The 24,203-nt window shown below is 37.0% G+C and overlaps 1 protein-coding gene and 1 pseudogene across 8 annotated transcripts in view; both read left to right on the top strand.

Moving 5' to 3' along the window:
- The window catches only part of MTA3 (metastasis associated 1 family member 3), a 134,966-nt gene that overhangs the window by 38,390 nt on the left and 72,373 nt on the right, over nucleotides 1–24,203 (top strand). For all 7 annotated transcript variants that reach the window (XR_014000099.1, XR_014000100.1, XR_014000101.1 and 4 more), the window contains exons 5-6: nucleotides 17,289–17,352; nucleotides 20,111–20,228. Coding sequence is in view for 4 of the 7 variants with exons in the window: in XM_081155870.1 (XP_081011996.1) it covers nucleotides 17,289–17,352; nucleotides 20,111–20,228 (182 nt within the window). In the remaining 3 variants the exon portion in view is untranslated. The remainder of the gene's footprint in view (nucleotides 1–17,288; nucleotides 17,353–20,110; nucleotides 20,229–24,203) is intronic.
- Nucleotides 1,278–11,807, top strand: LOC308565976 (large ribosomal subunit protein mL62 pseudogene; annotated as a pseudogene). Its single transcript has 2 exons — nucleotides 1,278–1,346; nucleotides 10,924–11,807. The product of its transcript is annotated as a large ribosomal subunit protein mL62 pseudogene (transcript).

Below are 24,203 nucleotides of genomic sequence, written 5' to 3' on the forward strand. Positions count from 1 at the left end.
CAACACATTTCTTGAGAGTATTGTAGATTGGGTAATTTACTAAGTGCTTGGTAAGACAGACAAGGTCCCTAGTTTGTAAACTCAAGAAGGAGTTTATCAGGTGACAATTCTTTTGAATTGTGATGAAGAGACATAGACATTTGGGGCTTTATTTTCTTTTCCAAGTTGAAAGGGACATTGTCCCATCTGTGGCTTTTGTCTTTGAACAGCTGAATGGGGTTGGGGCAGTCTGTGTCCAAAGCATGGAGTCATGCTAACCAGCCCTCATGCTGATGTAGAACAAGTGCAAGTTGGAGCGATCTTGACATTTTGCTACTGTTGAAGTCATGCCCTATCTATTTCTGCTACAACAGAAGGAAATTACTGAAGCCCCATTGTTCTTTGGCAGCAAAGAGGGGTAATTTGGTGAATACTGGCTTTTTATTCTCAGGGACATAATCATGTGCTGAGCATTTCCTTTGCCATATGGAACATAGGAGAAAACCTGACTGAGGCATTTCTGAGGTTCTTTGCAGTTTGTGAGCTATAATACTGGATGCTGTGAGCTTCTCAAAGTGGCAGGGAAGCAACTCTTTGTTTCTTCTGATTCCCTGATTCCACTGGAAGAGAGAGACCCAGTCAGTTCTGGGTAGGGTTAGTGAGTCACCTCTTGGTTGTGAGATAGATAAGACTTGAGCAATGAGAATGCTTTTGGAACAGTTTGGGTTTTTTTGACAAAGGGAGAGGTAGCATGCTTCACACATAGCACCTTATGTCATTAATAATAGATTATATGCTGCATACACTGTTTATAAAGCAATATAATATTGATTATTGTGCTGGACCTGTTATAAGTATATATAAGACTATATTCAGTTTTATATTTAGCCCATGTTTATTGAACTTGGCTTTAAAAAATCTAACATTTATTGAACCTTTATGATCATTGTTATTCCACTTGCTTTACTTGTATCTTTTTTTTTAATATATATAACTTTATTGATTTCAGAGAGAGGAAAGGAGAGAGAGAGAGAGAGAGAGAGATAGAAACATCAATGATGAGAGAGTCATTGATCGAGCCCGCAACCCGGGCATGTGCCCTGACCGGGGATCGAACCCCGATCTCCTGGATCCTAGGTCGACGCTCAACCGCTGAGCCACGCCCGGCCGGGCTACATGTATCTTATATAATCCTCACAATGACTTGATAAAGTAGGTCCTGTTATAACCCCCATTTTACAGATGAGGAGACTGAAGCACAAAAAGGTTAAGTAACTTGTCAGACTCAAAGCTTTTAAATGGCAGATTCAGAAATCAACCCGGACTGCCTCACTGCAGAGATACAGCATTATGATGTGTACATGACTGTAAGTGTTAAAAAGCATCAGACATGGAAAGAAAGCTAATCAGGCACTTGTTGAATAGGTAGGCTCTTTGATTTTCTTTCCCCACCACATAGTTTTATTTAGATGCTCAAGTCAAATGAACAGAACTAAATTAAAAACTGAGTTAAGCATATAAACTTTGCTATTATACTAAAAGATTATGTTACAGTGCTAGATATATAGTAGCAACTGGGAAGTACTTACTTCATTGGGTTTATGGATATGTCTTATATATGGTCCAATGTAATTTTTTCCACATCTTGAACACACAAAGCCTGGCTTTGTAGAAGCTGCTAATTACAGCATTGTATGTATAATGATTAATGCCTCTTCCCAGCCTCTGGTGCAGCTACTTAGTCATATTTAAAAAGAGCCAATCCTTTCCTGCTGGCCAACCTTGGGACCTGTATCACAACCTCTGAAGTTACGATTCAGTGTGTTTTCAAAGCATTTCCTTAGGTACCTTTTGATTATTGGCTTCAATTTGTCCTACAGTAAGGGGTTTTGTACCTAGTGCTTTCTTGTCCAAGTCTGTCTTGTTTTGAGGAGTGAGTGGTGGGAAAGAAACCAGTGTATCCGTGCCTGACCTCGTTCAGAGCACCACTGGTGAGGATTTTGTCTACCTCATTGCTCCATCTTGACTGTGCTTTTAAAAAAGGCCAGAGAAGCCATTCTAGAATCTAAATTTGTTGCCAGTAGTAGGATAGATCTTAAACGCATACGTGCACATCGTGTTCAAGCAGTCTCTTAATGGCAGGTGCTTCGGAGAAAACCTTATGTGCTTTTCCTTTTAAATAATTTGTAGGTTAGGATTTCAGAATACAAATATTGTTGTCATCATCATCATCATCATTACTATTGCCCCATAGAAGACCGGCTATAGCCACTGTTTGTGGTGAGCTTGTCTTGCTTAAGTGATGCCATATTGCTTCTAACATGGTTTCCTTACCTCCAAAATGAGGAGCTTTCTTAATTCAGTTGAAAAAGTGTCTTGAGCAGCTGATGCAAATCTTGGGGCTTATGTAATATTTCTGTATATTCTAGTCAGACATTGTCTTAGAGTACAAGATGCTTGAAGGTTGGTATCTTCCACCCCCTTTTTCCTGCCTACTGTGGAACATAGTAAACTATAGCCAGGCAGAATTTAAAGCTTGAATAGTATCCATTTAATTTTATTTTTGTTCTTTAAGGAAATAAAAGTCATCAATGATAGATAATAGAATAACCTCTTCTCAATTACTACTGACCTTAAATGAAATTTTATTTTATTTTATTTTTTTAAAAAATATATCTTTATTGATTTCAGAGAGAGGAAAGGAGAGGGAGAGAGAGAGACAGAAACATCAATGATGAGAGAGTCATTGATCAAGCCCACAACCCGGGCATGTGCCCTGACCGGGAATCGAACTCTGATCGCCTGGATCCTAGGTCGATGCTCAGCGGCTGAGCCACACCTGGCCGGGCCTTAAATGAAATTTTAGATTGTGTGCCTTCCTCTCTGAGAATTAAAGGATTGGATATATGGAATCACAAGTTAGCTCAGGCCTGGGAGGGGGGGGCGGGGTGAGAGTGACTCACTCAGATAACATTAGGCTTTTACATGGACGCCTAGGCAGAGAACAGGTAATCTTTTCTTGCGTACATACAGGGGTGGGCAAAAATAGGTTTACATTTGTGAGTACGTGAAACATGGAGTTTATTCTTGCATTATTTATTAATTATTGTGTTATTTTCCATATGAACAACTGTAAACCTATTTTTGCCAACCCATATTGTTACCAAAAAAGTGAATTTGTGAGTAAATAGCAACCCTGAGAAAGGGAGAAATGGTAAAGTTCCTAGCCAATAAGTGTTATTTGGCGGATGGAATACTGTAGTTCTTGTTTTAATGCCCAGTGTTGGTGAGGGTAGGGAGATAGGTTAATTCTTCTACATTTGGGTGTGTTCATCACACAGTATAGTTAGAAGAATGAGGTCGTAATGAGTGTATATTCTCTGACTCGGCAATTCTACTGTTTGGATTTTATCTAACAGAAGTTGTCATATAAGTTTGTAGAAAAATATATACTGATGTGTTTATTTCAGGATTATTTTTTTTTAGTTAATGACCTTTACTTTGTGAATAAACGAGATGGTTTTCATTAATAATCATATGTCTGTGTCACAAATGTAGATAGGAACTCAGTATTTGGTCCATGGCAGTTTTTTTTTTTTACTTTAAAAAATATATATTTTTATTGATTTCAGAGAGAGAGGAAGGGAGAAGGAGAGAGATAGAAACAGCAATGATGAGATTCATTAATCAGCTGCCTCCTGCATGTCCCCCACTGGAGATGGAGCCCACAACCCGGGCATGTGCCCTGACCGGGAATCGAACCTCGATCTCTGAGATCCTAGGTTGATGCTTCACTGCTGAGCCACACTGGCCAAGGCAGAATGATTTTGATATCAGAAAATACAAGCAACTTTCCTCTTATGCTTTTCTGTATTTCTAGTTTTTCTGAAATGGAAGCACTTTAAATATTTAATGGGGAAAAGTGTTATTTAAAAATTTGGACATTAGGAGGGAAAATGCCATTTTGTGTTCATTTTTATCCCCTTCTTGCCTGACAGCGTGGCTGGTCCTGATGAAGACAGGATAGAGGGAGATGTGTTGAGAGCTCTCTATCCTCCTTTCCCGTAGCAGTAAAGGAGCGGCACTACCCATCCCCATTTGATAGTGGAACTGTTTCTAATTAGGGACACATTTAACAAATGTTTTTGTTACAAAATGCTAAATGTCCTACAAAAATTATTCTGGCCGGGTGTGGCTCAGTGGTTGAGCATCCAGGCGATTGGGATCCAGGTGATTGGGTTCGATTCCCGGTCAGGGCACGTGCCTGGGTTGCAGGCTCGATCCCCAGTCGGGGGCAGCCGATCAATGACTCTCTCATCATTGATGTTTCTCTCTTTCTCTCCCCCTCTCCCTTCCTCTCTTTGAAATCCATGAAGATGTATTTTTAAAAAAACAAACCAAAAAACCAAAAATTATTCTGTCAGTTTATATTTCCATCACTGTACGTTATGAATATGCCATTGTGCTGTTCTCTCAGCATTACTGGACTTTAAAATAAACATTTATTATTTATTTTCTGATAATGGAAGAATTATAATTTATTGTTGAAATACAGAAAATACAGAAGACCCCCACCCCCTTCTCTCTCTCTTTTTCTCTCTCTCACACACTCACACCCCTATAATTCCTCCACCCAGTGGCACCTACATTTTGGTGTATCATTTATGCCTCTTCTCTTCTAATCTTACGTGCATTTGTTGGGTTTTGGCCACACACTGCTGGAATTTACTTGGAATGACAGAGGAGCTGCATTACTTGTGTGTAGCTTTCTCTCTTGCTAAGTAGTGCTTATTCTGCGCAGCTGTTGTCATCTTTGCTCTTTCTAGCTTGTTTGGGTTGTTTTTAAATATATGAGAAATATGGTTGGAAAATGAGTGATGGAATTGCAGGAGGAGGGGAGGACAGGTAAATAAAGGAACAGTGCTCTTTCAAAGATAAATCCAAGTGCCACCGTCTTGGAATAAGCAAAGATTTCTTAAGATCATGAAGAGAGTTTGTGTTTTCTTGAAGTTTTACTGTTTCACCTTTTGTATTTAAGTTTGTTTTATTTATATGATGTGAAGAGGGGTCAGTTAGAAAACTAAGTTTAAAAAGATACCATTTACAATATCATCAAAAAACACCAAGTACCTAGAAGTAAATTTATAAAGAAAGGGGAAAGCTGTGTAAAAACTCTTATCTGGTAACTACAAAGTATTGCTGGAGGAGTTAAAGACTTAAGTAAATAAATGCAGGGTAAGTGAATGCATGGCAATGTCAGCTTTCCCACATTGTTCCAAAGATTCAGTATATTTCCAAAGAAAAGCTCAGCAGGGTTTCTGTGTGTGTGTTAAGTGTAAGTGTGTAAATTAAGCTGGTTGCAGAATGTATGGGAGTGGAAAGGATCAAGAAAGGTGAAAAGGAGTTTTCAAAGCATGGTTCATGTACTCTGAGGTGTCCCCCTGGACCCTTTCAGGGCTTTATGAGGTCAAAACTATTTTCAAAACAACATTAAGATTATTTGCCCTTTCCCTGTGTTGATTTTCCAAAAGTAAAAAGCATGTGCAAAAGTAGTGGTGGATAAACTGCTTGCACCTTAGCACAAATCAGGGCAGTGGCACCAAACTGCTATAATTGTCACTGTATTCTTCACTTCTCTGCATTTGCAGTAAAAACAAAAACGACACTAAAGAGTGTTCTTGACACAGTTTATTAATTTTAATAATCTTAACCTTTCATCTCTTTTTTTAAAATTGGGAAAGCCCTAGCTGGTTTGGTTCAGTGGTTAGAGTATTGGCCTGAGGACTGATGGGTCCCGGGTTCGAATGCGACCAATGGCACATTACCTCGGTTACGGGCTGGATCCTGGGCCCTGGCCGGGCGCGTGCAGAAGGCAGCCAATGGATGTGTCTCTCTCACACTGATCTCTCCCTCCCCCCCTCCACTCTCTGAAAAGCAACGGAAAAAATCTCCTCGGGTGAGGGTTAAAAAAAACTTGAAGAAAAATTCACATCAGACTTACCATTATAGAGTGTACAGAGCACAGTTCAGTGGCAGGCAGTACACTGACGGTTTTGTGCAGGCCTCTGCCTTGTGCCAAGAGATCACACAGCCTTTTAACATTCTCTGCGATAAAGTGGGGAGTATGCATAGATTATGTTCCATATGGAAGCAAGATGGTTATTAAAACAACCCCTCACGGAATAGTTTGAATAGTTGAACTAGCTGCCTTTACATGGAACACCGTTTTTACTTGAAGTAACCACTGAAAGACAAGCTGTGGTTACTTAGACATGAATATTTGGAGGATTTTTTTGAAAATGAAGTAAACTTGTTACTCAGGTGAAAATGTAGTTTCCTACTAAGCCAGACATGAAGAGATTTGCAAAAGCATAAAACAGTGCCACTGTCCTCATTACGTATTTTTTTGTTTGGGAAAATATAGTAATTATAACAAATATTTACTAATATATGTTTATTTTTATTTTAAATTAGTAATTTCTAACATGGTAAGTAAATATTGACAGGTAAAACCCAGAAAGGCAAAAGTTCTTCGAGGTCGTCAATAATTTTTAGGAATGTAAAAAAATCTTGAGATAAAGAAGTTTGAGAACCATTGACAAAGTCAGTCTTGAAGAACAGAAATGTTGGAGGCTTATATTATTAGATATTAAGACACTTGCATAGTTAGAATAATTAAAATAGAGTGGCATTAGTAGGTACATTGAGAAATAAACCTGTGGGACTTAATTGAAAAGCCAGAACATACCCACATACATAATACAACTTCATATTTGATGACAGCACCATTGCAGAATAGCGGGGGAAGGGTGGTCTTTTTAGAAAATGATGCCAAGTAACTTGGGTGGCCATAGGGGAAATAAATGACGGCTTCCCTTTTTCTTTCTTTTTCCTCCCCTTGCTAATTTTTGTTGATGAAATGAGGGTTTTGTTTCTTACTGTTTGGATTTTGTTGATTGTATCCCATGGTGTTCTCTACCATGTCCCTCTCTCCCTCATATTTCCCATGAATCGGTACTTATATATAGAAGATGTAGTTCAGTTTCTTTCTTTTTTGTTGGGGAAGAGGAATGTTCAATACACAAAAACTTCATAGGTTGTATTGTGTATCTGGAGATATATAATATTTCTTTTCTGGATGTCACTGGTATTTGATGATTATTGTCTAGAGATTCATTAATTCATAGTTGTTATACAGTGGTGATATTCTAATTATGCTGTTCCTTTTTCATATATGTGTTGGAAGACTTCTGTGTTTTTTGGTTCTGATTCTTAATTTTAGTTTTAAGGTTTAACGTGTAATACCTTACAGCAGAGGTTCTCAATTTTATCAGACTCAACCTCTCTTTTACATATTTTGTAATGCTTCCTTTACTATTTTGAAATGAAATACATAGATACTTTATTATTACTTCCATAATACATAGTTTGGCTTACTATTGAATTTTGACTTAAAAATTACTTTCTCTCAAAACTTTGTCCTCAAATATCTATGGTCATTGAACAGTAAGTTTATATTACATAGATTCTCCATACTTTGCATATTACCTGTTTTTTCCCCTCTCTTAAATTTTCTTAGAATTCTCATACCCATTGTATCCTGAGATTTCAGTGATGCCTCAATTGTGAGGATATTTGGTAGACCATTTTAGATACCTGTCTTCCTTTATAGCTGGGCCTTTGCCCCCCTAGTATTTCTTTCATTTCCCCCCCACTTTCCAGTACTTCTATTGCTTATATGTTCGGTTTCCTGGATGAATGGTCTTTGTCTTTTCTTATATTTTCTGTTTTTGGTTCTGAGCTAAATTTTTGACGTTTATCTTCCAGCCCATCTACTGATGCTTTAATTTCGCCAGTGATATTTAAAATTTTTTAAATTTCAGAGGTTCTTTTTTGTCTCCATACTGTTATTTTCCAGTGCATCCTGTTTTTGTTTTGTGAATGCAGTACCCTCACAAATCTTTTTAAAAATTTAAATTTGTATCTTCAGAGTTCTCTTTGTTTAAACCACCTCTGTTTCCTCCAGGTTCAGTTTTTGTTCTTTGATTTTTTTTTGATATTTATCTTTTCTGCTGTAGCCTTTCTTCAAATATTAGATGATTCATAGCTGTCTGTTCCTATTTAAAATCAAGGCCAACCAGGAGCTCCCTTTGTGTGGGCAGACTTTGCTGGTGGCTTCCAGTTAGAATACAGAGCTGGCTCTTCTAGTTCCTGTTCTTACTGGAACTTCTTTAAGGCTCTGCTAGGTAAATCAATTTCATTTTTCCCTAGCATCAGCTCTCTTTATGCATATTTTGGACTTTGTTTCTTAATTGTTTTTCTCTCTTTTGATTGTATTAGCTAAAACCTCCAATGCCATGTTTAATAGTAATGTATATAGTGGACATTTGTGCCTTGTTCCTAGTCTTAGTGTCCCTGCTGATTGAAATTCTCATTTTGAACTTTGGTTTGCTTTGCTCTATCTCTCTTATCTATCTTTATCTTCCAGAATTTTCTGAAATCTTCCATATGCTGATGGCCCCTTCTTTAGAGTGACTTAGGTTCTTTTGTTTCTGGTTCTCTTCATCATTTTAAAGGCATCCCAGAAAAGAGGAGATAAACATGTAGGCTTTGCCTGTCATTTAATTCATTATGACTCTGTTGAGACTCTAAAAATATTATCCCCCCCCCCCCCATTGGAATGCTTTTAAACTTCTTTCAATTAGGTTACTGACTAAAAAATACTTTACAGTATTGGGATGTGTCTCCTTGTGTGAAATGTAGTTAGTAGATGGCAGTTGATGGGAATAGGTTGCCATAGTGAGTTTATTGTGAATTACTATGGTTGGGGATGGTATCCCCATTTTGGATGAGTGTTTGGAGTAATCTGGGATCCAAAAGCAGTGGGTGGTAGAGCAGTGTTTTTTGTTGTTGTCAGGATCACAGAAAACTGATTAGACCCCTCCTTTTAAAAATTTAAACGTTTGTGGAGTCATGTACTATATAGATATAGTTCAGAAATCAAAATATGGTGTATACTATAAAGTGTCTCACTACTGTACAGTTCCCCAGCCTGTTAATGTTTCTAGAATCATATTGTTAAAGAACAAAAATTCAACCGAGTAAATTTGAAGATCTAATTGCCTTTATTAAAGGATTCATGAATTGGACAAGATCCCTTCTAGCACATTGAAGGGAGCTCCGAGGGACTGTACAAAATAGAAGGTTTTTACTAGCAGAGGGAGGTTAAAAGTGCATTATTGCAGGCCAGGTCACCTTGCACTAGGGGAAGGCAGGAGGTTTTATTAGGTAGATTGCCTCCTTAGTGTTGATCAGGAAATTCCAGACTGATTGGTTCAAAACTGTACTCCTGAGAGAGACTGAAACTGCAGGTAGGTTAGGTATTAAGTCTTGGTGGATTTTATCACAAGTGACTCCATTTTGGGTCTGTTGTTTCTTCTTAACATTATGTATACTTCCAGAAACTGTATACTATACTATTTCATATATATAGAAGCAATAAGATGTGTATATGTTTATGTTTGTAAGTAAATTATGATGCTTTGATGTTGTGATTTTTATTTTTACTTATTTATTTTTAAATGTTTTTATGGATTTTTAGAGAGGAAGGGAGAGGGAGAGAGAGATAGAAACATCAATGATGAGTCATTGATCGGCTGCCTTCTGCACGCCCCCCACTGGGGATGGAGCCCACAACCTGGGGCATGTGCCCTGACCGAGAATTGAACAGTGACCTCCTAGTCCATAGGTTGACGCTCAGCTGTTGAGCCACGCCCGCCGGGCTGCTTATTTATTTTTTGATGATGTGCTTTTTAAATGAAATATCTTGGGAGATCTGCCTCATTCTTTGCTATGGCTATTTTGTACTATTTCTAACTTAATCCTAATTGATGGATATTTGGTTCATTTTAGTCTTTTTTTTTCTTTTTTTCTTTTTTCTTTTTTTAAAATTTTATTATTGTTTAAAATATTACAGATGTACCTTTTTCTCCCCAATGATCCGTTCCACCCCGTTCCTTCCCCCTCCCCAGTCCCTCTCCCCACCATTGTCCGTGTCCTTGGGCTGTGCATATATGCACATAAATTCTTTGGTTACTCTCTCCCCCTCCACCCACCCGCCCTCCTCCATCCCTCTGACATTCATCAGTCTCATCTATGCTTCCATGTCATTGAATCTATTCTGTTCATCAGGTTTCATTTTAGTCTTTTGCTGTGAAAAATAATAAACTTGTACATGAGTTCTTTCACATATGTGATTGTGAGGATATGTACAAAATAACTTTCACTAAGTAAAATAGATGAAAACGTCCTAATTATACTTTCTGGATTTTGTATTTCCCTGTATTTCTATATTGATTAAAGCAGGGAGATTCACCTGAAAGGATTTGTAATTTGTGAAATTAATATATGATGTGTTTGTTGAGACCTCTTTTTGCTATCTTCAGAGAAAACAATTTTTGAAAAAGACGACAAGTTGATTGAAAATGCTAACTATTAAGTATATATGTATTAAAATAGAACTTTACTTGAATTAGTATTCTCTCTTCAGTTGGCTACTAATGTTAAAGGAACTTATTTGGAATCGAATCTTTAAAAAAAATTTTATAGCCCGGCCGGGTGTGGCTCAGTGATTAAGCTTTGACCTAGGATCCAGGAGACCAAGGTTCGATTCCTCAGGGCACATGCCGGAGTTTCGGGCTCCATCCCCAGCGGGGGGTGTGCAGGAGGTAGCTGATCAATGACTCTCTCATCATTGATGTTTCTCTCTTTCTCTCCCTTCATATTTCTGAAATCAATAAAAATATATTAAAAAAAATTCTTATAAAGGCAATTTTCTTCCTCACATTTCCTTTCTCTGATGTTTTTATTTTAAGATGTTAGATTTTTGCAGTTTTCTGGGAGTTTGTAAATAAAATTTGAATTAGCCTAAAGGGCAATAACTAGTGCTACTTAAGAAATGAAATTAGGAAGCAATCCGGGGACTCGACCGTGTCGGCCACCCGGCACCTGCGCTGGGGCCTGAGCCGAGCGGGGCCTGAGCCGAGCGGAGCCTGGCTGCTCCTGATGCCCACGCGCTGCCCCCGCGAGGATCTGCTCAAGCAGGCAGACGGCACCGAATTCCAGAGCATCTGCAGCCTGGACAAGCTCTGCCCGGATTCGCGGGGCTCGGACACTGTGGAGGGTGCTGGATGCAGCAAGTCAAACCAACAATGATATTCCTCTAGATCGCTTAACAGTATCTTACTGTCAGAGTAGCAGTCCTGGAGGCCAGAACGTTAATAAAGTGAACGCCAAGGCTGAAGTCAGGTTCCTCCCGGCAACTGCCGACTGGATGCAGAGCCATGGCCAGAAGATGGCCATCATGCATAAAAATAAGATCAACAGGTTGGGAGAATTGATACTCACCTCTGAATGTAGCTGCTCTCAGCTCCGAAATCTGGCAGATTGCCTGCAGAAAACTCGAGACATGGTTGCTGAAGCCAGCCAGGTGCCCATGGAGCCATCCAAAGAAGATGCTGTACTCCGGAGAATCAGGATAGGAAACATGAATTGGGAAAGGCTGAGAAAAAGAGAATAAGTTCTGCCATAAAGACAAGCAGGAGGGTAGAGATGGACCGAAATCACCCTTCAGAGCTGGCGGAGACCCTCCGAGGGCCGTCCAGGCAGCTGGCCGAGTTCCGAGTGCTGTCGGGAGAGGGATTTGCTGTTTGCAGTTGTTAATGCTTGTCTCTAACGCTGGAGCCATCCAAGAACGTTCACTCGGAGTGAGGGTGGTAGGCACTGGCTGCAAAGGTCTTTATAGGCAATTATGTGTTGTCAAGCCTTAACTATCCACTTAATGTATTAGCTGCAATAAAATTCTAAACTCAGTGGCTTCCCTTCTTCAGAAAAAAGAAAAAAGAGAAAAACCCGAAAAAAATGAAATTAACCTAAGGAAGTTAATTATTTAGTGTTGCTAGTAGGAGAACTAGAGGAAAAATAGAGCAAGTGAAATAGAGAAAAATCATATCATAATTTAACATTTGAGTTTACATGTTTATAGCACACTTTTTTTGAATGTTGTGTTTACACTATATAATCTTTCCTTGAAAGGATCAGTCTATTCCCCGTGGGTTGAAGTGTTTTCTTCTCCAACCAAAACCACGACGCAGAAAAGCCCTGGGCTAGGTGGAAGTACATACTGCATTTTGTCCCTAGTACTGGTGTCCCACACAGTTGTGGGAATGCCTGTGACTTTTCCAGCAGTTAGAACAAATCGCCATCCTGTTCTGGAGCAGGGACTGTCCTAGCACCTGCTACCTTTTGCACACTTCACTTTCTCCTGGCTGTAACAGGGAAATGTGGCACCAAGAGGATTCCCCCCTTGAATTTACTTGTTGACAGTTTCTTTCATATTTTTATCAAATCTCCGGAATTGTGGATTGAAGTCTTGATCTTTCAGTACTCTCCACATGCCACAGGCACAACGACCTTTCCAAAACACTGTCATTTTTCTCCACAGAATCCACATTAATCCTGGCTGCTCTTCCTGGCGTTTTACTCCTCTACCTCGCCTACTCATGGGTGTTTGGTTTTTTGGGTTTTCTCTTTTTGGTCCTCTTTTGATTTTTACTTCTTAACATCTGTTACAGCAATATTAAGATCAGAAAATACATCTTTGAATAGAAATTCTGAAAGGTTTCCAGATTTCTTCTTTGTCCTACTTTTTTTTTTTTTTTTTTTTTAATATATCTTTACTGATTTCAGAGAGAGAGAGGGAGAGGGAGAGATAGAAACATCAATGATGAGGGAGTCATTGATCGGCTGCCTCCTGCACGCCCCCGACTGGGGATCGAGCCCGCAACCCGGGCATGTGCCCTGACCAGGAATGGAACCCGATCGCCTGGATCCCAGGTTGATGCTCAACCGCTGAGCCACGCCCGGCCGGGCTGTCTTTCTGCTTTTTATAATCCAGAAAATGATCCATAAAATCATATTCTTTCAATTAACATAGGCAGTCCCTAAATGTTTGTTACTACGATTTAGTTAAGAAAACCATGTCAACAACTCTAATATAGAGCAATGGTTCTTAACCAGGGACAGTTCTATGTCCTGGGGGACATTTGGCAAGGCCTGGACAGTTTTGGTAGTCACAGCTAGGTGTGAGGATGCTACTGTCATCCAGTGAGGCAGAGGCCAGGGATGCTGCTTCAGTATCCTCCCCTTCCAGGGCAGCCCCACAACGAACGTCAGTAACGCTAAGGCTGAGAAAACCTCGCTCCCTTAACATGTATAGCAGTCATAGACATTTATGCACTTTATCTAATTGGGATCCCCCCTTTTACTTTAAATTTTATATTTTTAAAGTCAAATGTGTAGAGCTTTCTAATAATACTGAATAGTCATGTGCCTGGTTCCCCACTGTAGTCATGTTCAGCTTCTCTGACAGTGGCTTCTGCGTGTTTACCACTCTTACACTGCTGATACTGATTTCTCCGTTTTAGAAATCTCTCTTTACTTTCTCTTCCTTCCCTTCTCTTTCCCAGGTATTGCCAATATCACAACTTTTATTTAACTTAATGATCAGTCTTTGTATTTTGTGACCATATAAATATTCCTCACATGCTCTTTCTTGTACAACCTTTTGTTTCACTGAGAGTATAATAATTGTTTTGCCTTTTCCTTTCCATTAGTCTTCTAAAATGTAAAAAAAAATTTAGTCCTTGGTTATCTGAGAATGTTTTTCACAGTTGGATGGAGGTGTTTTTTTTTTGGCACATAAACAAATATGTTTAGAAATAATTTCCTTCAGAATTTACTTTTTATTTTATTTTTCCTTTAGAAATTTGAATCTTTCCTTTTGTCCTATTTTACAGTGTTTCTGCTGAGAGATGTAATTTTTTGAAAGCATGGTGGATCTTTGAACTTCATTATTTTATTTGGTTGCTCATTGTATTTAATGGGTGCAATGCTGTATAAAACTGTATTTGCCGAATTTCTAATCACAGAACCTAGCATTTTTTATATGAAAAAATCTTCAGAATTCAGAGCAAATGTAAGACTCGTAAGGCCACTGAGAAATACGCATTTTTTAAATGAAGAAATAATGGCTTTCATTGAACAAGGACAGTTTAAAGGCAGACTCTGCATGTGTCTAGTGGTATTCCAAGTTCAGTGTGCCTGACGCTCCCCTGGCGATGCTTGGTTATCAGGTAGATTCCTGAACCCCCCCAAGTACTTGGAGTCCTTCAGTCTGGCCTGGCTAAGAAATCTGCTTTTTCCCAAGCAGGGTTGGTGAGCTCTGACCCATTCTACAAGCTGCAGTCGTATGAAACTGAAGGAAATTCTTCAGGCAGTATGGAAATAGATGATAATGTAAACTGTCTCTTTTTCATCAGATTGGTAACATCTGTAGATAAAAGAAATATATTATCAGTATGTACATTTTTACATATGGTTTTTGAATCTGTGGGATTATATAGGAATCTTGCTAAGCATATAGTAGGCTGATCAGCACCTGCCATTAAACATGGGACCATGCTGTTTGGTAATTATTTATTCACACATGTCTCTGTCCCAGCACAGTCTCTGAAACAGTATACTTTAAATAACTTTTTGAATGATCTGTGGGAAAGTATGTTATCTCTATAGAATTTCCTTTCCCTTGCATGGTTCCTTATAGAAAAGCAGTATGAATAATTACATGGGCCTAGAGTGTTCTTGCTTTGTGTTAAGGTCTTTGATATATTTTATCATCATATTTCGGTGTTTTAAGGATTAAAGTATTATGGAGGAGAACAGTTAGGATCATTGCTTGCGATTCAGCGTAAATCTACCATCTGTATTCAGAGTTCGATAATTCCTTTAGTTTGGGGTTTGCTTAGAATTTAGCACATGTTTATCTGTGTGCCAGCATTTGTTCGGCATAAAGGAAGATAACACTTTGAATCTCACTTTAAACTACTTTTATCAGCAACTCTTGGCATGTAGTACATGTGTTAATTACATAATCATATTTACTTCATAAAATAATTCTGACTCAACCTCCTGCTTTGTTAGCTGTTAATGTATGTACATGAAAATTTTTGTGTTGGATTTTCATTTTTAATTTGGGGAAAAGTACAATATAGCTACAGTAAAGAAAATTTAAAAACTAAAATCACCTATTACCCTTTCATCTTTGCGTAAAAGGTACATTGCCCCAAATAATTTATATTTTAGATTGGCTCACATAGCCTATTGATTTTTTTTAAAAAAAATAACATGCCTCTAAAACGGTATAACCAGTGTTTTCTATCTCCTAATATAATTAGGAAAACAATGGTTTAATTATTCAGTTTAAATTCTCTTGTCATTTCAGACAGTATGGAGGAGACTTTAAGTATGCTATATTGTTTATATGAATTTTCAGTGCCTGTTAACCCTTAAAATTCAAGTGACTATTAAAGAAAGTGGTATCTATTAAATAACATTTAGCAGCTTTTACTCCTCCCATTAAAAAAAATTCCCAACTTTTGAGAACTTAAAAGAAAGATTTTATTTCTTCTAGGTGATTAAATATTAATTGTTACAAATATTGCTTTGTTAGCTGTTATTGAGGCAAAAAACAAACAAATGGGCTTTTTGGAAAGCCCATTTATTGCTTAAGCATGCTGCACATATTCACAGGTCATAGAAGTTCAGTGACAGCTGTAGATATGCTCACAGCAACAGAGCAATTTCCTGCTCGTAATTCTGTCCTGTGTGAGAGCATGTCAGGTAATTGTTGACTTTTGAGTGTTGTTATGTGTACTGAAGTAATAATGTTAATTTTTCTGCTTCAGTAATATGCATGAATAAGGTATATTAGAAAAACAGAACACCTTTGTAACTCTTTGTAAGCAAAATAGAGATTGGAAAATATGGAGATACCACATGCTCCCAGAGAAATATTTTGACGTGATAATAACCCAAGGTGATTACCAGTAAAAGGTATCCTTATGAGGGGAAATTTTTTTAAACTTGAGGAATATAGTGTTGCAAAATGTTTAGAGAACTGTAATTTTATTTTTATATTTTACCTATGTGCTAGTATTTTTACCTTTGGTATTTTATTTTGCTTTTGGTAATTTTTTCCTTTGAATTTTTTCCTTTTTTAAAATTTTATTTTTCAGTTACAGTTTACATTCAATATTATTTTGTATTGGTTTCAGGTGTGTAGCATAGTGATGAGACAGCCATATACTTTACAAAGTTATCCCCTCCCTCCACCGATATTTCCAGTGCCCGCTTGGCACCATACATAGTTATTACAATGTTGTTGACTTTATTCCCTGTGCTGTACTTTACATATCTGTGATGAATTGTTTTTCACTCCTGATAATCCAACAGCAACAGTTCTTCTAGTTCCTAATAACGCATATGTGATGTGTTTATTTTTGCTTGTTATTTTGTGGAGAGCCAAGTAGTGACTTTGTTTAGGAAATCATATTACATTATAGTATTTAGAAAATTTTTGTGAGTCCTGACCAGTATCTATATCTTAAATACTCTATCAAAATTCTCCTGCCATATTGAATTTTTCAAGCTAGTGAGGACAGTTTAAAAAGTGCTTGTAATAAATGCCTTTACCTGGATAAGCTTACTTTTTCTCAAGTCTAGACAAGTGCTTTTAAATTGACGTCCATTTCCAGACTCGTACCCAGGGCTTAGGATCAAAGGTAATTGCTATCAGACTTCAAGGTCGAACAGGCCTATAGATCGTTACTGTGCCCCTTGCTCTGTAGAAGTTCCTTGTGTTTAAATTTTAACTACTCTTCAGAGCAATTTCAATAAAGGTAAGTTTAGTTAATCCTGGTATGAATGTGTATATATTTTAGGTTCTCATATGCAGTGGCTTCTTTAAAAATCTGAAGATTATATTAGGCACTGATTTTCATGGTTTGCATAATGTCTGAAAAATATAAAACTACCTCATATTTATTCATTTTAGACTTGGAAACTGACTTAATCTGAAGGTTTTTCATTGTACTTTTTTTTCTTGAATAACTAGGAAATAGCTATAATGTGGTTTCTGTTATAAGGGTTTACTGCCTAACAGTTCCTTCCACAGGTTAGCCTCTCTATAAATGTCTACAAAAACAGTCTTGAATGTTTTAGGTTATGCAACACCAGGATTGTAAAGCCAGTCTAAGTATATACATTTATGTATATTCCTAACTGCCACTTGGGTTCTTAATGCCAACCTTACATTTTGAATATTCCTTACTTTGTATACGTCATCACTGTGAAGGTGAAGTAGCCTTTCTTAAATGTTTACTTATTCGTTCACTTTTCCCCTCTTTCAACAGGGGGAAATGCACTGTTGCCCTTCTGAATGAGACAGAGTCAGTATTGTCATATCTTGATAAAGAGGTAATTCACAATTATACTTGTTTTGTGCCCCCCCTTATTTCACTCGAAGCCCATACCTTTGACTTTATTTCATTTCGTACCACGTTATTGCACCACCATAGCAGTATTATAGTAAAAATATAATGACTAGAATGCATTTGGATAATTTGATTTTTCTGGTTACTTGAGAAAAGAGTTAAAAACTCCTGTGTTTGTCTCTCTTTTTCCAGTTGGTAATGAAAACCTTTTTAAAATATAATGTGACTTAGCTGGCAGTAGAAGAAATATTTTTGGCTTTATGAAAAAGTGACTTTACTGTAATTGGTCATCCTCCCTGTTTTTTGTTTGTTTTTGTTTTTGTTATCATTGTTGATTTTTAATAAATACCTTTTAGACTCTTTTCAGATGAGATTTTACCATTGGTGATCTGTTTTCTTTCTTGGAACCCTAATAAACTTTGTTAACTAAAAATATTTATTTCTGTAAACTTCAGCTAGAAACATTTTAACATTGTTTAGCTAGTTGAATTCAAGTATAAGCTTCAGTGAAGGGAGGAAATGTTCATAGACAGTATTCCATGTTATGTACAGTTTTATGGGACTTAGCATTTGTCTTATGGGAAAAATATTTTACTGTTGATGATGTTCAGTATTTAACCTTTATGGTGGTTTTGTTTACACCAAATCTCCCCTCCCCCATATATATATATAAAAGAATTAAAGGGACATATTTCTTATCATACTCAAAATATTGTTGTCTTATCTCAAATGAAGAAAACATAACTGAAAAGATAGATAAAAATATGTAGAACTACTGTACATTAGAAACAATAAAGAAAACTAAAAGGAAATAAATATTCAAGGGAGAAAAAAAGGCTAATAGTCCTTATAACTTAATGCTTGTGAAATTTAGAAAAGAAGGTACTTGGGTTTGTCATCAGTCTGTCCAACAGAATGGTTGATAATAAGGAATAACGTGGATAATAATAATGCTAGAATTATTAGCACAGAAGCAGAAATAAAAGGAGGGAATATTCAGTATGTTTCAGTGTATTTTATTGGTATATTTGGCTGTTGAGTGGATTTTTAAATATTTTTTGCCTTCTAAGTTATTGTTAGCAAAGAACTGTACTGGGTGAAAATTTGCAAATGTCTTTATTCTTTTCACCACTTAGTCTTCTATTAAACTTTGAAATAAGGACTGACCTCTGGCAGTGTACTTAAGGAAACTTAAAAAAAGTTTTTAAATTTTATTTTAATCTTCACCCGATTTCATTGATTTTAGAGAGAGAGGAAGGGAGAGGGGGAGAGAAAGAGAAACATCATTGTGAGAGGAACATCTCTCAGTTGCCTCCCATACGCACCCAGACCAGGAATCGAACCCACAGCCTGGGTATGTGCCCTGACTGGTAATTGAATCAGCAACCTTTCGGTCAGTGCACAGGATGACGCCCAACCAACTGAGCTACGCTGGCCAGGGATGCAAAAATCTTTTTTTTATGGAATACTTCGCTAACATTTTACAGACTAAAAGTGACTTGATGTATCTCTACTTTTAAAGCTGATAGTGAGCCAGTGGTAGTAGCTTTAGTTACCTAGTAACATTCGTTATTGCTCCTGTCTTAAAAAGCAAAGGAACAACTCTGATTATATACTGACTGTCCTCCTCCAGTGTATCAAGCAGGTTAGTATATTCTGCAGATTTTTTTCTTTTCCTTGGATAGCATTTTTTAGATGCATAAATTGTCACATAATGGTGTGACTTTTGAACAGTTTTACCCTTTAATCTCTTCCCCTCACAGTGACCCATGATGGAAACACTGGGAAGAATTTCTCAGAGTCTCCTTGTCTGTCTTTCTCCTTTTCCATGACCGCAGTCTAGGACCTTGAAAGGAGACAGCTTTATAATCTGATAGACTATCTGTTATTTGCAACTTGCCTGACTGGGTCTTGGGAAAGTGCTAATGGTAAGGATGGACCCTTCCAGGATATAATACAGAGAGTCGTGCAGTAGGTGACCTTCAGAATCCTAGCGGGAAGCAGGTACAAGACTTGACTGGTTCAGACAGCCTCCATTGGTTACGCAGAATTTAGCAAAGGACTGGTGGCCAGGTCATTTTACCCATTAGACCCAGTAACTAGGGCTCTTTTGCATTTTACTGGACCACAGATAGGTGGGTGTGCTGGTGGTGGTGGTATGTATAGTTATGATTTAAAGGAAAACTGCAGACTTATAATTAATAGATGTTTAATTAAATGTATACAGTGTGACACTTTAATTAGTAAACGGTGTAAAGGCTCAGCTCTTCTATAGTTTATTTAATGTGGATGTGTGTACATTTTAATATTTTGATAAAATGTGGGATGGACACTCCAAAAGTAAGAGTGCCTGGTATCCATGAATGCATCCATACTGTTTAGTGTGGGCTTTGGAGGTTTAATTGATTACTTGATTTTAGGTGTCTTACCTTTGACTTATGGCTTAACTTTGCTAGCTTTTCAAAACCCTGTTTTAGAGCTCTTAAATGATTTTCATTTAGACTAAACCAAATAATCTTTATTATCTACTTTTATTATAAGCTATTTGTTTTGGCTTGGTTTAATATTACACTGTTTTACATGATGACAGCAACTTCATGTTCTCCCTTTTAGACATTTATGAATTTGTTCACCAAAGTGAAATTTTATATGCTTGCGAAATTTTGTGGTTTCATTATTGTGACATTGGATTTATTGTTTCATAAAAAGTTTACCTAGATATTTTCTGTCATTTTTTTCAGGATACCTTTTTCTACTCATTGGTCTATGACCCCTCAGTGAAAACACTGTTAGCTGACAAAGGTGAAATCAGAGTGGGACCTAGATATCAAGCAGACATTCCAGAAATGCTCTCAGAAGGTATGTTTTCCTTTGGGTTCCGCATCCTGTGAAAACATACAGTATATCTTGAAACTCAAACATTGTTTTCCTTATATGGGAGAATTGACTTTTAGGCTAAAGTTTAAAAGGTATGAGTTCTTCCAATTTTAGAAATGCAGAAAATAGCATGGGATAATAATTTATTTAATCAGTTATTCTTTTTTGAGTTTACATTTTTATGAGTATTTTGCTTTTTTTTTTTTAAGGATAAATTCAGGGATATTCATATTGAGTTTGTGTTTTCATGTGGCACACTTATTTATGCCTAGAGATCCTGAGTGCCCTTAAGCCATCTATCTGAGGAGGCCATGAAATCTAGTGAACACTTACATTTTAAATGGTGGGGATTCTGGCTGATCTGGGTAGATTATGTACCAGAAAGATTCACAACTTTGTATTTGAAAAACATCTTCCCAGCAATGTATATTTTATAACTGTATACACAAAACCTTTATTTTCTGATTTCAAAAATAAAACATTCTTACCATTAAAAAAATCAGCTTGTCTTCCAGAAACAATTTTGGATGTTTATAGTCTTTAATGTTTGATGTTAGACTTATGTCACTGTACCTGAGTGTTCACTAAATATTTATTATTAAAAAATAAAACGATTTTTAAATTTTACAAATAGTACTGCAGTGGGTATAATGGATACTTTTGTACTCTGGATTAACTGGAAAATATGTTCCCAAAAGTGCAATTGCTCAATCATAGGGCACATGTGGTAAAATTTTTACCAAATGCAAAATCGTCTTCCAGGTTGTCATTTATAGGTGGTTTTTTCCTTGTTTTAATTAAGGTATGACTTACATGTTGTAAATACATTTCACCCTTTTTAGTGTATAGTTCTGAGTTTTTGACAAATGTATATGCTCCTAGTGAGCAGTACATGGGTCTGTTTTCGAGATTTCTGTTCTGTTCCACTGGTCTTGTTTGTTCCTGCTCTAGTAACTAACTGTTTTAATTATAGAGGCTCTTTGAGTATGTGTTAATATCTGGTGAGGCTAGTCCCTGCCTCATTTTTTTTTTTTTTGAGATTTAACACCAGAAAAACAACCACCACCACCTTCCTTCCTATTTTTATTGGGGTTGCAGTTAATTTTTAAGGAGAACAGACATTTTGATATTAAAACATCTTAACCAGAAACAAGGGATGTCTTGCCCTTTGTTCAAGGCTATTTTTGGGTTTTGTGGGAGTTTTTAAAAAATTAAGATTTAGTCATGTAGATTTTATACATTATTTGTTAAGCTTATTTTTAAGTTTATAATTTGTTGGCTTTATTTGTGTAAGTACTCAACTTTAACAAAGAAAAACATTTTTCATCATAATTGAAGAAGTCACTTTGGACTCTTATTGCAGCCTAAAGCATTTAGCATATACAAAATGTTTCTTTTCAGTTATAATCAGGCGGTCAATTAGATACAAGACTTAAAGAACCCCTTTCTTTTTTCTAATTAATATGCTTTTGGGGGAGAGAGTGTAGGGCTGCAAATATATATATCATTCGTTAAACCACACTTGAAAAACATGGACATTGCCTTCATAGAAACTTCCATAGATTGCCAATACCTGTTTGCAGGGAAATTAAACAGTAGAAAACATCATATTCAAGAACAGATATTTATGGCCCTGGCGAGTGTGGCTCAGTTGGTTGAGTGTCATGCACCCTGAAGGTTGCTGGTCCGACTCCTGGTCAGGACGGGTGCGGAGGTTGTGGACTTGATCCCTGGTCAACGTGCATGAGGGAGGCAGCTATTGATCTTTCTCTCTTCCCCTTTCCCTTCTTCTCTCTCTAAAATCAATAAAAACATATTTTAAAAAAGGTACAGATATTCTTGAGTGGGTACATTTTGCCCAGTGGCCAGATTCCAGTTTGCACTGGCATGGGTTGCAGAACTTGAATTAATACCCTGAGGAGGTGGCAACTTGAGCACCATGCCAGGATATATATCGCAGGCTTACATCCTTCGTGAGCATGTCTTGATGAATTCTAAAATATTGTGGCATTTGTCTTGCTAGTGAATAAATCTTGTTATTATGTTAGACTTTTGAAATTCACTTATGACTGCTCACCATCTAACAAACTCTTGAATATCTGGAAAGATGGGTATGTAGTTTGCAAAGGAAGGAAGGGATTTAAAATCTTTTATTGAGTTTGAATAAAGCACCTAGAGGATTTTCCATAGAAAAAGATACAATGTGCAAAGGTTTGAATTATTAGTTCACTGTGTTGTAGCACTGAAAATTTAAGAAAGATCTGTTTACATATTAAGTTAAAATTTGTGGCTGTTAAAAAGTAGAATAATAACATTAAATTATTAAACTACAATAACTGGATTCACAGGTTTGGGCAAAACCTGGCTGTGCTGTATTTTAGCTGAATAACCTTGGAAAAACTATTTAACCTCTCTAAGTTCCCATTTCTTCCTCTTTAAAAAGGAAATAATGTATGTACATATATAGGGTGGGGCAAACATAGGTTTATAGTTGTGAGTATGTGAAACGGTTTATTCTTGTATTATTATTTATTAATTATCGTATTATTTCCTGTAGGAAAAACTAATCCCACGTCGTCTCCTCCCCTCCCAGCCCTCCACCCCCCGGTTAATAGTGCTGTGATGATCAAGTAAAGTAATTCACCTACTGCAGCTGCTTCCCTCCTGGTTACCACTATCTACTGCTACTAGTTAAATAACTCTTGTCAGTGTTTGGGAACTTCAGGAGGACTCTGTCTTTGAGAGTTAAAGAGTTAAATTAGTATAGACTCTTCTCCTACAACATATGCTTTAAAAACTTGAAGTAGCTCGTATGCATTTGGTAAATAGGAAAATATCATTATAGTGTGCAGGTTGGGTCAGTTTGTCTGAGACTTTCTGCAGCAATCAGGAAAGCACGTATTCTTATAGATAGAGAGCTTAAGGAAGAAAGATGAGAATTCTACAGAAGTGCCTTCCTCTAGTGCAAGTAGTAGCTGATTTGGTGACCTCAAAATCTGTGGCACTTTCTACTATGTTAAAACAATACGGATGTCTTAATCACTAGGCTGTATACCTAAAACCAATGCAAAATACTGAAAGTAAAGTGTAATAAGAAACAAAACTATGGAAAGCTTTCAGTTACAGATGAAGGAGCTATGAACATATTTCCCTGTGTTCAAAAACACCTGCACCCTGAATTCTATTTTTTATTTTGTTGAAACTGTACACAATGACCTATATCTCAGTGGAGGAAGCATGAGTCCAGGGTTTAAGGAGATAAAAGATCTACTGACCTTTGTGCTTTGTGCAAACAAATGTCAGAGGAGATTTAGCTGTGTTTGTATTTTTATTATGATTATTACTTGAGTGCTCTGGTTACCTAGTTGTATAGGTTTTCAGAGTTTTGTCTGATTTTTTTATAACCCTTTTGTTTTTAGTATGTAATTTTGCAGAATGTGCTTTTCAACATTGTGGTAGATGTTGACCAAATTAAAAACACCGGCCTATAACAATTAAGTGTAAGCAGGTATTGATTGCAACCATGTAAAACAGTAATTCTCAACCTGGGGCAATTTTGTTCTGCAGAGGACGTTAGACAGTGTCTATAGACATTTTTGGTCGTCACTACTGGTGATGTAGAGGGTAGAGGTGCTACTGGCATTTAGTGAATAGAGGCCAGGGATGCTGCTGCGCATCCTGTAGTCCGCAGGACAGCTCCCACAACCAAGTGTTATTTGGCCCAAAGTGTCAGTGCTGCTGAGGTTGAGAAACTCTGCTGTAAAGGATTCTTGGGACATACATAGTAAGCACTAAATAAATGTTAGTTAATATTTACATCATTGTAATGGTACTTACAATTATAACAATACATTTCAGATAAATTATTTTATCATCTAGTCTATTTCTATGCTTTTGACTGTTTATTTTTGTGCCAGTACACTATTGATTCTATAATCCCATGCCGTTTGGTTAATC

Source organism: Miniopterus schreibersii (assembly GCF_964146895.1).
Source record: "Miniopterus schreibersii genome assembly, chromosome: 13".
Classification (NCBI taxonomy): Eukaryota; Metazoa; Chordata; class Mammalia; order Chiroptera; family Miniopteridae; genus Miniopterus; species Miniopterus schreibersii.